Below are 17,012 nucleotides of genomic sequence, written 5' to 3'. Positions count from 1 at the left end.
GTGTGGTCTGAAGCAAACCCACATGCAACTGTGCAACTCAAATTCCACCAGCGATTTAGCATAAATGTGTGGTGTGGTATAATGAACACACACTTTATTGAACCATTCATTTTCTCAGGACGTCTAATTGGCGAGAGACGTACTTACAATTCCTTCAAGAAGAAATGCCCAGCTTACTCGAAAATGTTCCACTTGCTACGCGATAGCAAATGTATTTTCAACATGACGGTGCTCCTCAACATTTCACCATCGGCGTTACTGCACATTTAAATGAACATTTTCCCCAGAAATGAATTGGTCGTGGTGTTACACGTCTGTGGCCATCCAGATCTTCCGATTTAACACCAATGGATTTTTGTGTATGGGTAGGGATGAAAGACATAGTTTATGAGGACGAAGTCAACACACGTGAGGCATTACTAGCTCGTATTATGAATACAATAGACGAAATGAAGAACAACCCTGTGAAACTGAAACGAGCAAAAAGATCTGTTCATACACGTGCAGCTAAATGCATTGAACTCTGTGGAGACATTTTTGAACATTTATTGTGATTGTATTGTGAAGTTGTATGTACATTGTACAACTTCCTTAACACTCAGCTTTGTGTTTTCATGTTTAACAAGAATTAACGTGTATTATGGTATTCATAAAAGCAGATTATCTGACACATTCATATTTTCAGTTGTTATAACCATCAGTTTTCCAAAATTAAATTCTCTACAAGTTCTGTTGAAAACTTTGTGCAGTTGTGTGGAATTTAAAGAACAAATTGGGCCAAGTAGTTAATAAATTTAAAATTTTACGAAATTACTTCTTTGCTTCTCTGGACGCAGGTCTACTGGAAAACTACTGCAGATACACTTATGGGACATGTTTTATTAGATTCACCAGATCAATAACAACGAAATAAATGGAAATCGTGCTTTAACCTCGTACAGTATTGCGATGGCTTCATATTAGCGAAGTTGCTAAATTTCAGGCAAAACCTTTTTTATCAGCCGTAACTCCATAACTAAACATTTGTGGACCTATGTTTATATGAACTTCTTTCTTTAGTTTTAATTGTAGAATAACATATTAAAATATTTGCAGATGTTCGTGAATCACCCTGTATTATTCATCGCAACTTTTATTAATGAACAAATGTACTGAGGGACTGTGGTTAATAGGCCTATTCCAATCCCTTAAACAAGATTGTGCAAGATATTCGTGAATTCAAACCACAAATAATTTGTGTTACATACTTTTGAACTCTTTAAACTGCATCATTAATGAGATTCCCTACACGTTATGGAATGAAAGTAAGCAAACGATGTCTTTTCGTAGCTTTATACCATATACATCTGACAGCACTCATATGGCAAATCAATAATTGTTTAGTCAATTTGGTAGTTCAGTGGTACGTTTCTCGCAGCTAAATATACTATGAAACTATAATCTGGAAAATTTAGCTCTGTAGTCCTCTACTATCGGCTTGGGCACATATATTATACATTTTATCGGTGAAAGCCTCTTTCAGGTTTGAACTGCATGGAATGAGTTTTTTTTTTTTTCATTTCAGAGTTAATGACAGTGAATTTCCTAGAAACCGTTTAGTAACATACTCGTAAACATTATTGCCATTTATCATTATATTTGTGATATCTACAAACAAAACAAGTAGGCCTATTGAAACTTACTGGCACATTAAAACTGTGTACCGACCAGGTTCTAGTAAGTAAGTAAGTAACTTTCGCATCAGCGCATATACTACTGCAGAGTGAAAATTCATTCTGAAAACAAGTATTGTATCTGATAATATTACAGATGGTAAACCAGTAATAAATGAGACAGAAAGTGAGAGTCGTAAGCTGGAATGTGCAGGGTACTATGGATAATTCTTTGCTTTTGACGTTCTTTGTTACGTACAGAGAAATATGGCTTGAATCACTTTGCAAATTTTCATGTGACACCATAATACTGCGATCTACTTAGTCGAAAGCTATTGACAGATTACAGAATATATTGATAACTAGTAATTTATTGTGTAATAAATTAACTGCGTTCTCACTTTATGTGTAAACAACATTCTCAATATCAGAAACAATTTTAAATTTAAATTGTAACTTGGGTAATTTTTATTTGCAATTAGATATTTAAGAAGCTGCTTGAATATTATCGTTGCAAATATTTTGGAGAAAGCTGGAGAAAGATATATGGGACACGAACACAGTTGAAAAATTACGACAAACTGATGAACTGGTTTTGTACACAGAGTAAGACAAACTGTAGATCGTCATTGAACATTGCCTGATAAACACTGAATTTATAAGTACTCTGATGAAAATATTAATCAGTTAATGAAAAACCGCTCCATTTGCTGTTGAGAACTTTATTGAGTTCGCTACCGTTTTCAGCCTTTACATTAGGTCATTCTGAAATGGATCTAAAAACTGCCATCAAATGCTAAAAGTGCAGATCATGTGGATTTAAAATATTACATGCTCAATGACATCGTGAGAAACATAGACATCTGCAGATTATAAAAACCATTACATTACATTACATTATAGTTACTCTTTGGTTTAAGAGGATTTATGTCTTGACGAATCTAGATTTCCAAATTGAATGTTTCACAAATAAAAGGCTAAAAATAGTTTTATAGATCGTGTTCAGACGTACCCATGAATACACAGTGAATGAAGTTGGCCAAATTGTTGGTTTATCAACATGTACTGTCCAATGTATCTGCAAGGAATGGTGTACCGTTCAGAGCCATGTAATATTATAGACCAGTGGTCGAATATATATAATATAATGTCTACAGCTCTTGGGTCTTGCGGTAGCGTTCTCGCTTCCCGCGCACGGTGTCCCGGGTTCGATTCCCAGAGGGGTCAGGGATTTTCCCTGCCTCGAGATGACTGGGTGTTGTATCGTCTTTATCATTATCATTCATCCCCATTATGGTCGGAGGAAGGGAATGGCAAACCACCTCTGCTAGGATCTTGCCTAGTCAGCGGTGCGGGTGTCCCGCATCGTCCATCTACGCTCCTCGGAGTATGGGACATCATCATCATCATATAATATAATACGTAATTCATATATATTATATAATACATACTATATATCTACATCTACATTTACGTAGATACTCCGCAAGCCATAGTACGGTGCGTGGCGAGGGTATCTTGTACCATTGCCAGTTATTTTCTTCCCTGTTCCACTTGCAAATAGAGCGAGGGAAAAACGAGAATCTGTATGCCTCTGTACGAGCCCTAATTTCTCGTATCTTATCTTCGTCGACCTTAAGTGCAATGTATGTTGGCGGCAATAGAATCGTTTGATAGTCAGCTTAAAATTCCGGTTCTCTAAATTTTCTCAGTAGTGATTCTCGAAAAGAGCGTCACTTTCCCTCCAGGGATTCCCATTTGAGTTCCCGAAACATCTCCGTAACACTTACGTGTTGTTCGAACCTACTGGTAACACATCTAGCAGCCCGCTGCTTCGATGTCTTCTTTCAATCTTACCTGGTGCAGATTCCAAACACCCAAGCAGTACTCAAGAATAGGTCGCACCAGCATCCTATATGCGGTCTCCTTTACAGGTGAACAATCTTTCATAAAACTCTCCCAATAAACCGAAGTCGTCCGCAGCTCGTGGTCGTGCGGTAGCGTTCTCGCTTCCCGCGCCCGGGTTCCCGGGTTCGATTCCCGGCGGGGTCAGGGATTTTCTCTGCCTCGTGATGACTGGGTGTTGTGTGATGTCCTTAGGTTAGTTAGGTTTAAGCAGTTCTAAGTTCTAGGGGACTGATGACCATAGATGTTAAGTCCCATAGTGCTCAGAGCCATTTTTGAATAAACCGAAGTCGACCATTCACCTTCCCCAACCACAGTTCTCACACGCTCGTTCCATCTCACATAGCTTTGCAACGTTGCGTCCAGATATTTAAACGACTTGGCTCTTCCAAGCAGGACACTAGTTATACTGTATCCGAATATTATATGTTTGTTCTTCCTAATCATCCGCATTGTCTTACATTTTTACACATTTAGGACTAGCTTTCATTCATTAAATCAATTGGAAATTTTCTCTAAGTCATCTTTTATCTTCCTACAGTCGCTCAACATCGACACCTTACCGTACATCACGGCATCATCCAGTGGCGGTGGCAAGGGGGGGGGGGGGAGGGGGCGGCTATGGGGGCTATAGCCCCTCCCCCCCCAATGGAGTAGCATATTACACTACATAAAATGACATCAGAAATCAGCGAATATATTACTTCAACAGATTCAATCATTTTGTTTATAATTATGTTGGCATATAGGTTGCAATGTATTTCAAACACATTTTAACAAAAGAATAAGAGCGGCAAATAGCTTACTATCTAAACCAATAAATATCATTTAAATGGGCGTCTCCCTTTTAAATTGCTGACCCTAGACAAAAACTTCGAAATCGCCGGACGTCTCGGTCAAATCGTATTATTTTCCCGGGCACACACATTCTGTAGACACGTTTTTACCCTGAACTCCAAAACAGTTACCAAAAACTACTTTAAGCAACACCACATTTTACCAATTTGTCGGTGGAGGATACCAACTCTCCTTTTGTTAAGCGATAATCCATTCCCCCCCCCCCCCCGCCATTAATTCCCCCCCCCCCCCTCCCCCCGACCTACTTCTAGAATCGCCCATGGCATCATCAGCAAACGACCGCAGATTGCTGCCGATTCTGTCCGCCATATCATTTATGTATATAGAGAGCAACAGCGGTCCTATGACACTTCCCTGGGGCACTGCTGACGATATCCTTGTCTCTGATAAACACTCGCCGTCGAGAACAACATACTGAGCTCTATTATCTAAGAAGTCTTTGAGCCACTCACAAATCTGTGTACTTTCTCCAAATGCTCTTACCTTCGTTAACAGCCTGCAATGCGGTACCGTGTCAAATGCTTACCGGAAATCTAAAAATACGGAATCTGTCAGTTGTCCTTCATCCATAATTCGCAGTATATCGTGTGAAATAAATTATACATTATATATGATACCCTAAATGACAGGGACCATAAACGAGTGTCACGCCTTGTTGATGGCAATCGGTTTCAAACCCGACACGACTTTCTGCTATTAGTGAATGCAGGCCGGCCTCAAGCACTTTCCGAGCGAACATTTCGAAGGAAACTTCATGCAGTGTATGTTTCAAGCCGGGTATCTCGCAAAAGCCCATTTCTCACAATGACACATCAAGACGTACATCTTCAGTGGGCCAAATAATGTAGAAACTGGACATTAGCTGATTCGAGGCGTATAGAGTACTAAGACGCGTTATGGTTTTTTTCTCTCTTCAGATGATACAAGACGTCGAGTGCATGACGTCCCAACGAGGTGTTTAACCCACAGTGTGTGGAGGGTGTAGTTCAGGCTAGAGGCGGATCAGTGATGTTTTTGAGAGTGTTTTTCGTGCCATGACTTGGGTTCACTCACTCAGGTTACCGTGAACATGATCCAAGAAGTTTACTTGAACATTCTCGGTGTTGCCCTCCGTTCTGTCTGCAGACACCCTGGACAATGGGACACTAACCTGACTGTTGCCCCCTCCCCACCCCCCCCCCCCTCCCACCTATGTCTACGATATTCCGAGCCCCGTTTTTTGCCCTTCATGGCAAGCCATTCTGGGCTTACAATTCAGTCAAGATAATGCTGACTCGCACACGGCGAGAGTTTCTGCTGCTTGTCTTCGGCTTGCCAAACCCTACCTTGGCCAGTAAGGTCGTCAGATATTCCCAAACTGAAAAATTTGGAGGATTTTGGGCAGCGCCCTCGAATCAGCTCGGGATTTTGACAATTTAATGCGCCAGTCGGGCAGAATTTGGCATAATATCCATCAGGAGGACATCAAACAACATTTTCAATAAATGCCAAGCCGAATAACTGCTTGCATAACGCCCTGAGGTGGACCAATATGATATTGACTTGCTCAGTTTGTGAAGCCATTTCTCTTGAATAAATCATTCAGTTTTTTCTGAAACTGTAGTCATTTGTTTGTCTGTACATGTACATCACATCTACTGATTTCCGTCCCATTGCATAATTTCTTTGTGACGCGGGACAGAGTTTGAATGGATTCTAGTTGTGTTCTCCATTGGTCAGCTGGTAGAATCGGTGCAGTATCCAGATTTGTGGGTCGTTTGGATGTGACAGAGGCTCGATGTTGAGTAGCACGGGAATGTTAGGGCAGACATTTCGTAGTGAAGGTTCTGGTCAACCACGTCTGACCACCAAAAGGTAGAACCACCATATTATACACCAAGCACATCATAACCCCATCACATCTGTTCTTCTGCCATCCAAGAACGAGTAAAGGATGCTCTGCACCATTTTGTGTCATCGTGCACCATTGTTCAGAGACTAGCAGCAGCTGACCTGGTGAATTACTGCCTCAAGCGTAGGCTGCAAGAAACAGCTGCATTTGGAGATGTGCTGTGACTGGGATGCAAGGACTGCTAATGAACGGCATTGCATCACGACCATCATTTACGAGTATGGTGGCGACTGGGAGACAGGTCCTATTTTTCCAATGTTTTGAAGAGTCACAGTGGTGTTACTTCTGGCATCATGGTCCAGAGGGCCATCAGGTCAGGTCAAGAGTGGTAGTGATTGAGGGTACTCTGACCGCACAACAATACATCAAGGACATCATGCGTCCTCGTGTGTTATCTCCCATCCGACATTATAGTGGTTCCATTTTTTAACAGGCTAGTGATCGTACACTCATAGCCTGTGTCTCTATGAATTGTCTGTGTAATGTTGAGTTACCCCTGTTACCAGAAAAAGATCCACAGACCTGTCCCCGACAGAACACGTATGGGACCAGCTCGGACGTCAACTCCGTCCCAGTGCTAACATCCATGATATCAAACGCCAGTTACAACAGGTGTGTGGCAACTTGTTTCCGGAGAGGAGAAAATAGCTTCATTACACCCTTTCAGAACGAATTACTGTGTGGGTACAGACCGCGGGGGTGTAACGTCCTACTGATAAGTGGCCTCAAACTACCATGTTCTTTGTAAATTTGATTCTATCCTGTAGTTATTGAAACAACGTCACACTCTTTCTCTCAAGCCGCGAAGTTTCATTTATTTTACTCCTACCCACTGGGTGGTTCCCTTTTTTTGCCCAGCAGTGTATATTGCGTCTAACCAGCTTGTTTCGATAATTGAGTCAAAACAACTAGACTGTTTCTTTGAACCTATTACAACAGTTATTCGTGCATTTGAAAATATTTACGATTTCATAACATGGTGATTGCCATTTTGGACTTTTAATATTCAAATGAAAGTCTATAGAATTCTTCAACTACTCTGCAGTTTTTTATTTCGTACAACAAATGTATTCAAACTCTCTCAACATAGAAACAGGGTATAGAAAACAACACACTGGCGTAGGTGATTTGTTCCGTATTTATTGTAATGTCGTCGTGGCAAAAAATATTGAGCGTGTCACACTCTGCAACATTTTGGAAGCCTGTTTTAGCTGAAAGTCACGTTTTACATGTTATCGATAACACGAAGGGAGAGTAATTCATGTACTTTATTAGTAAGAAACTATAAAGAAACTGGAATTGTTACTTACGAATGTGGCCTGGAACAAGGTGATGCACGCCCCTGATGCACTGCACATGAACTGCGTCATGGCCACAGGACTCATCACACGCTGCAGCGTCTTCAGTGAGCTGCAGACGATAGCAAGCACTTGTTAGGTGGTACTCTTTCATCTATTCATGGCTGCCAGTACTAAGCAAGTAGTGCAGTGATGTGAAACCCTTTTTCCCCACCACGCTCTTCGTTTAAAATGCAAAACGAACATGTGTGGCTTTTATATACTACGCAGATTACTGGGGACCTGGTGACAACTGCTTGCCGAACGCCGATGTTCAACGCTCCGATTTAATTTTTTTTTTTTTGACAGGAAACAAACTGACGCTTTCTGTTGACACTGCACGTCGCATGAAAGGCGTGATGAGCAGTAATTGTTTGCAGTGACTCCAGCTGAGCAATGCAAAAACGAAATTGCAAATATCTACCAAAACACAAGAAAAAATATGCCTGACGACTCTTAGGAGAGACACACGTTATATTCACTGACGGAAAAAAAACAACACGAAGAAGGTGGTATGCAACATAAACGAAAGATAGATGTGTTTCTACGTCTGAAAGCCGATGTCTATTCAAATTTGCGCAAGTCGCGTAAGAGAGCCCACTAGAACGCCACTAAGAGGGTGCAAATCAGGTTTGCTTTAAATACACGCTGTAACTGTCGTGACCGTTAGTTACCTTTGAGATTGGACGCGGTGAGTTGATCTTAGTCAAGAATGCCTTTAACGCGACAAAGACGCCATTATCGCATTATCAATGGATGGAACGAGGTCGTGTTATAGGGCTACAAGAAGCTGGTTGTTCCTTCTGCGATATTACAGAAAGACTTGCCAGGAATGTAGCCACAGTATATGACTGCTGGCAGCGGTGGTCACAAGAATTTATGGTAGCAAAAAGACCGAGCTACGGACGGCCATGTGTGTCGCATCCCGGCACAGCCTCACTATACCAGAATGAAGTAAGTGCGAACTGCGCAGCGCAATCAGGACATTACCGACAATGGGTTATTTATAAACTGCTGTCAACCTTTATATTGGAGATGAGAGGGAGAGAATCTCCTTGGTTTGAAGCAAATAAATTTCCTGAAAATAAGTTACAGAACTGTAATAGGCAGAAAAGACTGGTTAGTTTCTATCAAATTTATTCTCACATATATTTATGTGAGGTATTGGACCATAAACCCCTTAGTAAAATTCAGTCTATTTATTCGGACTTGCTACTTCAAAGCTAAATGCCGGCACATATAAGAAACAAGTACAAAGCAATCTCTTGTTCTTGGTTAGCACTGGAATCTCTCTAAGTAATTGAGACAAAGACTGATAGCCTCTGTTCAACACTATTCCAATGAAACTCTAAAAATCCTACTTGACCTGCAGTTCCTGAGTGTCCACCAGAGTCTGTCACCGTCTTCTCATAGTTGAAGTCTTTATCAGCTGTATAGGCTGCTATGGGCCTACTCGGCCCCGCTGGCACTGGCTCTGAATCTGCATCTGAATCTCTGCTTCTAGCTGTTCTGCTGCCTGGCCTTTTATTTCGTTTCTCATGTACTTGTGTGCGCACGAGTTAATTTATTTCACACGACCCTTTCATTTCTAAGTGATCAGATTGCACAAGAATGCCTATGGTTCCACACGACACTCTTGTTTCTAATTGGTCGGCTTGCACAAGAATGCCTTCGGTTGCACACGACACTTTCGTTTCTAGCTGCACACAACTTAATTTGGTTCCACAAGAGTCTTTTCTGGACATGACTGACACACTCTCTTGCTGTATTATCGTCCTGGCGTTTGCGTCTTCCATTGCGCAAAAACACTAAGTTATTTGATCAACAAGCCATACTTGGCAGCCTCCGCCGCTTATCTTGTACCTACGTCCTGGTGGACTATTTCTTAATGTCGGATGGCGGTTCGACTATGGAGCCTGGACTCTTCTTATGGTCACAAAAGCAAAAATTAAAATTAAAATTTTCTGCGGTCACAACACATGGCACTACCAAGAGAGAAGACCAAAGTATTCGGCGTATGCTTCTGGCGCATCGTACTGCGTCTGCAGCAGCAATTTCAGCAGCACCAGGCACCACAGTGACACAACGCACTGTTATAAATCGGTTACTTCAAGGACAGCTCCGAGCCAGACACCCTGTAGCGTGCTTTCCACTGACCCCAACCTACTGCCATTTGCGACTGCAGCGGTGTGGAGGGAGAGCGCATTGGAGGGCAGGGTGGAGGTCTGTTGTGTTTCCAATGAAAGCTAGTACTGCCTCGGTACCAGTGATGGCTGGATGTTGGTTAGTAGAAGGCCAGTTGAGGGGTAGCAACCAACCTGTCTGCTGGACACCCTGGACCTACACCTTGGGTTGTGGTCTGGGGTGCGATTAGTATGACGGTAGGAGTACTCTCGTGGTTATAAATTTCAAAGTCAGCCTTGTGATTCGATCCGTTGTGATGTCATCCATCAACAGCTTACCAGGGGTGTTTTCCAACGTGATAAACCTCGCCCACATACCGCTGTTGCAACCAAAAACATGCTCTACAGAGTGTCAACATGTTACCTTCGCCTACTCGATCACCAAATCTGTCTCCAATCGAGAACGTATTGGACATCATCGGACGACAGCTCCTGCGTCATCCACAACCAGAATTCTTTATCCCGACCAAGTGGAACGGGCTTGAAAGTCCTTCCCACAAACTGACATCCGGCACCTGTACAATACAATGTATGCACGTTTGCAAGCTTGCATTCAACGTTCTGGCGATTATACCGGTTATTAAGTTACCAGCACATCACATTTGCACTAGCTTATCTCGAGCATACATTAAGCTGTGATCTCGCAGTGTTAATCACTTAAATATGTTACCTGCAAATCGATGTCAATGATATAGGTCTGTAGTTCGATGGATTACTCCTACTACCATTCTCAAACACTGGTGCGACCTGCGCAATTTTCCAATCTGTAGGTACAGATCTATCGGTGAGCGAGCGGTTGTATATGATTGCTAAGTATGGAGCTATTGTATCAGCGTAATCTGAAAGGAACCTGATCGGTATACAATCTGGACCTGAAGACTTGCCCGTATCAAGCGATTTGAGTTGCTTCGCAACCCCTAAGGTATCTATTTCTAAGAAACTCATGCTAACAGATGTTCGTGTTTCAAATTCTGGAATATTCCATTTGTCTTCCCTGGTGAAGGAATTTCGGAAAACTGCGTTCAATAACTCCGCTTTAGCGGCACAGTCGTCGGTAACAGTACCATTGGCACTTCGTAGCGAAGGTATTGACTGCGTCTTGCCGCTTGTGTACTTTACATACGACCAGAATTTCTTTGGATTTTCTACCAAATTACGAGACAATGTTTCGTTGTGGAACCTATTAAAGGCATCTCGCATTGAAGTCCGTGCCAAATTTCGCGCGTCTGTAAATTTTAGCCAATCTTCGGGATTTCGCGATCTTCTGAACTTCGCATGCTTTTGCCGTTGCCTCTGCAACAGTGTTCGGACCTGTTTTGTGTACCACGGGGGATCAGTTCCATCTCTTACCAATTTATGAGGTATGAATCTCTCAATTGCTGTTGCTACTATATCTTTGAATTTGAGCCACATCTCGTCTATATTTGCATAGTCAGTTCAGAAGGAATGGAGATTGTCTCTTAGGAAGCCTTCTAGTGACACTTTATCCTCTTTTTTAAATAAAATTATTTTGCATGCATATCTGCATGCTGCGGATGTCAAACCCTCCCAATATCTTAATTACAGATCGCGATATTAAATACCATTGCCCATGGATGGGAAGTGGCGCACTTTGAAATTCCAATCCCAGGAAACCGCTTTTGTTCTCTCTCAAGTGGCTAGAACTTCTTGTAACACATGTGCCTCAAACCCATATATTGAGATGATGTGCCTATGCACCTCAGGGATTAAGCGTAAGATTTGCCGCTCTTGGCCTACTAAATACTTCGTTCAGTCGTTCCACATGCTCTTCTATATTAAGCGAAAAAGTAACAATATCATCGAGGTGTACCATAGCAATCTTCGGTTTCAGTCCCCGAAGCACACAATGTAACAGACGCTGGAAAGTAGCAGGAGCGTTTTTCAACCCAAATGGCATTCTGCGATACTGAAAGTGACCAAGGCTTGTTGTAAAGGCCGTCTTCGGTCTATCCTCGGGACTTACTTCTATCTGATGGTACCCACTCTTTAGATCTAGTGTCGAAAAATATTTACACCGACCCAGGCTGTCCAATGTTTCCGTGATGTTCGGTATTGGATACGCATCTGTTATAGTTCGTGCATTCAAAAAACGATAGTCACAACAAAACCTACACTTTTTAGTACCGCCCAATGACTTCTTAGGGACTACCACTATGTTCTCTATAATACCGTCCCTTAGCTGTTGATTAATAAATTCTTCCACTAGTGGTTGTAGGTGTTTCGCTATCCTGTATGGTTTTCTATGGACCAGCGGACTATCACCAGTCGGTATACGGTGCTATGTAATAGGAGTTGCTGGTAATGGACCTTCTGAATTAAACAAATCTAAATACTCTAATAACGAAGCTTCCATAGCTTTCCGATCACCATTCTCCAAATGACGAATCTTATCACGTAGTACAGATGCCTTGACGGTTTGCTTGACGTTATAATCACCTTGGGATTCACCTACATCCTCATCGTCGAGTATTTCCAAACTTGCTACCACTAAACCCTTTGGGAGATCCAATTCATCTGCCCCAAAATTATCTACACTGACCGGAATCATCAGTTCCCCATTTATATCCGTTACGCGCGCAACGCTCCTCCTAATAAAACAATGCATTTCATCTAATGCTTCATTGCTCTCAAGTGGCTCCACCACACATAGTCTCTGCTGTGGTACATCGGTACCTACTGACAACCAAACTAACTTCCCTGTATCCGAAGGCACTTTGACATGCGCGATCATCTTTAATGCCCTTGTACGCGGTTCAATTGGTGACATCTTAGCAACGGATGCACCTCGCGACGTAGAAACATTTACAGCTGTTGTACCCATTGAAAACAAGTTTCACTAAGTCCAACTGTAGGCTGTGAAAGACTAATTTTGGCATGGTGTTTATCGAGGAAGTCCAGTCCGAGAATCACAGAATACCCTTGTCCCACAGTTGGCAACACTTCCATTTGCTCTCCGAACTCTACAGTTCCAATCTTAAAAACGAGCTGTGTTGTACCCAATGATTGCAACTCACTATTCCCTACTCCACGTAATCTGTACATAGGTGTACCTAGTCTTCTCCTACCCACGAGGTCTAGACTAGCAACAGATACGTGTGCCCCTGTATCAATCAAAAACTTACATCTTTTTTTCCTTACAACACCCATCAAACAACAATCCGTCTCTGTACTAGTTTTCACTGTACTTCTGCTTACCAGGAATGTCTTCTGACAGACGAAACACTCCAGCTCTCGTTTAACGCTTTTTCCTGTTTATTCCCGTTACCATTCCGCTTACTACGACACTCATTCGCCTTGTGACCGTAACGTTTACAAGCATAGCACTGCGGCTGTCTGCATTGAGCCTTTACGTGACCTTTCCTCCCACAACGGTAACAATTCCTCTCCGACGCAAAGATGCGTTTATCATTGAGAACCATTGTTGCAATGTCTATCTCCTGCAGATGCGTTGCAATACGCAGTGCTGCAGCTAAATCCCCAGGATTCTCCATCCTAACCCTACGCGAATCTTCAGGAATTCCCCTGAAGAATACATAGAGGGCTCTGTTTTCTGCCTCTCGTAGTAATACACGATCCGCATCAGGATTACCCCATAATTCGTAGGTCTGCGAATTAATTTTCGCCTACTGTCTCATTGACCTTCTGTGTCAAACTAGCTAACTTCTCCCTAAAAAATCTTGCACTATTCTGCTTACGATATGTTTGTCGTAACCCATCTGCCAATTCTTCAAACGTGCTCGCCTTACTAAGCGTCTCATGGCACATCTCGAACGTCTTGGCTTCCCCTGCAAGTCGCAAATTTGCCATACGTAACGTAGTTACGTCCGACCAATTGCTCATTGCAGCTGTTGCCAAAACATCGTTAATGACCACAACTCTGTGGTGTCAGTCCTGCAGTGGCGGTGTCGACGACTCCAGATACCAGATCTGCAGGCCAGAGCTGTAGTGGGCGGTTCGCACACTTCTGATACCAAATCCGTAGGCGGTGGGTGCGAGGACTTCTGACACTAAATCTGTAGGTGGTGGGCGCGAGGACTTCTGACACCAAATCTGTAGGGGCCCCGGTGGTCCCGGTCGCCTACGGTGGACTGGAGGCCGAGCGGTGACCTCTCCAGTTGTCAGGATGCTAGGAAATGAGTGTGAACGAGTCAGAAACGCCAAAGAAACAGTATTAATTCATAACACCTTTATTCCTGCCGAGCACAATGTGGCCCGCGTAACACATGCTGGCTGAACTTGGAGATATCAACGACCTTCCCCGAGCCCTCACTGACTCGTAGCGATGACACCAGCTCCGGGCCGCACCAGTCTTGCTAGCGCAGCGCCGCGTGCTGTGACGTAGCGTGGAATGCCCTTACTTCGGTCGCGCATGGCTGGCGCCGCTCGGCTGGCTGGCCGGCTCGGCGGACAGCAAGCTGCTGCGTGTAGGAGGCTCCAGTTGGAGTCCCGACGCTGTCGGCACGAGAAGCGTTCTCGTAGTGTGGAGTGTATTCTATTCCACCCTGTCTTCTTCCCTGCTCCTCCTGGTGGCTCGTCCACAGTGGACGGGCGGAATGTGCTGCAATCCCCCAGCGTCGTCGGCTCACCCGATTGTGGCGGCGGATGCACAGGGCCTAGGCCCCGCACGATCTCGACGACGGCTCACTGATGTGGTCAGCACTGGCGGCGAGCGAGTCTGCCGCGATGTCTGCTAAGCCTTGCTTGATGACTGACAGCGGCAGCAGAGAGGACCAGAGCTGGTACTGTCCCCTCATGTCTGCTGCTGGATGGGCCGCCCTTACTGCAACATCTCCTTAATAAAGATTAACATGTCGATCACCGAGCTGAGCGCTACACAGCGACCCAGTACACATCTAACTGCAAATCTGACTGCGAGTCCCTTGTTGCTATCAAAGCTGGCCTTATTTAAAGGAAGCACGAGCGACGTCCTGACGTCATGCTCGTTTGTAATGAACGCATTCGTTCCACTTATACTGCTGATTCGTCTGTCGTACTCGCCCCTTAGGTGTTCTTGCGACAGAGTTACGTGTTGTTACGGCAGACTTAAGCGAAGTTGTGAAATACAGTACAGGTGACGCTATACCTCTGTCTTACACTCTACGAAAGTCTCCGTCTAACACAAACCCGCGAGCTAAGCAATTCTCTCTCGCCTATTGTGTGTAACCAGGTCACTGCCCCTGCGTGACGACACATTCCTATACATGTGCAATACTCTTACCTCTTGCCTAACCTACTGCCTCTGACTCCCGGCATAGGCAACGAAACTTCGACAATATTCCACGTTTCCAACTCTTTACTATTCCGCGCCACTACACATCTACGAAAAACGAGCATAAGAGATGAAAGTACACTATCTCACAACGCAACTTTACACTCCATGGAAGCTGACATTTCACCTGACGAAGCCTAAGGGGACTGTCAACAGACCATTAATGCACATATTGGCGGTTTTTCAGGTCGTGATTGGTAAATGTGGCTACATCACTAAACAAGATAAACGATGCAGTTGGAGTATTCTGTCTTAATGCACATGTACAGAAGGTGACATGAGTCTCATAATCGTTTCCATGCAGTGATTGAGAGAGATATGACAGGGACGGAACCCATGTCGGTGAAGAATGCGCAGGACTTTTGCTCGACTCATGTCACTTCCTAGTGCGATTGCGCGGGAGCTGCAACAATAGCAAGAACAATAATTCCCCCCTCTTCCGTCATCATTTGTTTCCTTCCGTTGCCTAAGTGTTACACCATCATTTTCACGGAACTCATTGCAGAGATTAATAAATAACTGCTGAGACGGTTGACGTCTAGTGGGACATCTTGCCGTATACACCCTACAAGAATGAACTACATTCTTGCAAACATTCACCATGTGCTATGAACATGTCGGTTTCTTCGGCATTGGTAAATTCTATGGTCCATTCACGACCTGCTGCTTGGAATGTCACGCACTAACTGACTAGCAAGTCGCGATGTACTCAAGACACCTTATTAAGTACACTGCAAGCAAACATAACAACGTCTTACCTAACAACTACACAGGCTGAATGACACAAACAAGTGTTGGTGTGGAAATTTTTCACAATACGTTATCTCATAAGCAACTCGCACTAGAATCCTGCAACAAACACCAGTGACATTCTAATTTACTCTACGTTTAGTCTGCTAATGTCAACAGGCATTGTTCCATTTAAAAAGTGTAAGTTTACACAAAAAAATTCGTTCTCCAAGTATTATTGCAATCTGTTTATTGGTTAACAATACGACCCCCTGACTACCAATCCATTCTGTGAAAACCAAATATTAATAGGGCTTTCCATTTCTTCAATATTTGCGGTGCAACAATTAGGTGATCCACCTTGTATATTTTAATCTGTAGTATGTCACTACTTCTCAGTTTGATGATTCGCAAACATTTAGAAAACGTTCGCTCACTTTCACATGTATAACACTACACACAGATAGTTGGGGTGCACATATTCTATCTCAGTGGAAGGGGGTAGGGATAACCAGATGGCAATAGGAGTGGAATCCGGCTACTGCTTAAACTAACCATGCCAAACCCGTTAATAACCATGCCTACCTATCCTGCACTGACGCGAGACAAACGCACAAGAAAAAGGAATTGTATCGGACACGGCCTGAGTAGTCATGCCTGAAGGCCACGAAGGAAAAAAAAACGAAAAGAAAAAAGAACTCACTTGAAGTTAACACGCAGCCCCTGACGGCACTATTGTTGTATAGCTTAGTCTGCAGTGATGCCGACGCTTCAGAGGAAACTTTCAGATAAGTGAAACTGTGTGCCTGGCTAGCACCTTCACATTTTACAGGCATCGTTATTACCAACTGAAAACAACGCGGACGCTTCTCGCTTAGAGCTTGAGCAGTCCATACCCCTCTCCTGGTATTCTGCGGATCCCAACTTCGATAAAACGGAACGACGGCAGACTAGAGTTTAGGGTCCCGTCGACATCGAGGTCATTAGAGGCGGAGCACAAGCTTGGAATGTTTCAGAGACGTAGAAGAAACTCGGATGTGCCCTTCAAAACAGCCATACCTTCATTTGCCTGGTGCTATTTAGGGCAATTACGGAAAATCTATGTCTGGATGATCGGACCTGGATGTGAACCGTCTCCCTTCCGATTGCGAGTTCAGTGTGCTAAGC

The 17,012-nt window shown here is 43.6% G+C and overlaps 1 protein-coding gene across 1 annotated transcript in view; it reads right to left on the bottom strand.

Moving 5' to 3' along the window:
* The window catches only part of LOC124777990 (odorant receptor 30a-like), a 71,429-nt gene extending 63,730 nt beyond the window's left edge, over positions 1–7,699 (bottom strand). The window contains exon 1 of the mRNA XM_047253559.1: positions 7,617–7,699. Within this exon, the coding sequence (XP_047109515.1) occupies positions 7,617–7,691 (75 nt within the window). The 5' untranslated portion in view covers positions 7,692–7,699. The remainder of the gene's footprint in view (positions 1–7,616) is intronic.
* Between the last annotated feature and the right edge of the window lie 9,313 nt (positions 7,700–17,012).

This window comes from Schistocerca piceifrons, chromosome 2, assembly GCF_021461385.2.
Source record: "Schistocerca piceifrons isolate TAMUIC-IGC-003096 chromosome 2, iqSchPice1.1, whole genome shotgun sequence".
In the NCBI taxonomy this organism is placed as follows: domain Eukaryota; kingdom Metazoa; phylum Arthropoda; class Insecta; order Orthoptera; family Acrididae; genus Schistocerca; species Schistocerca piceifrons.
Note: the sequence above shows the minus strand (reverse complement) of the source record. Positions and strands in the feature narration are given on the sequence as shown.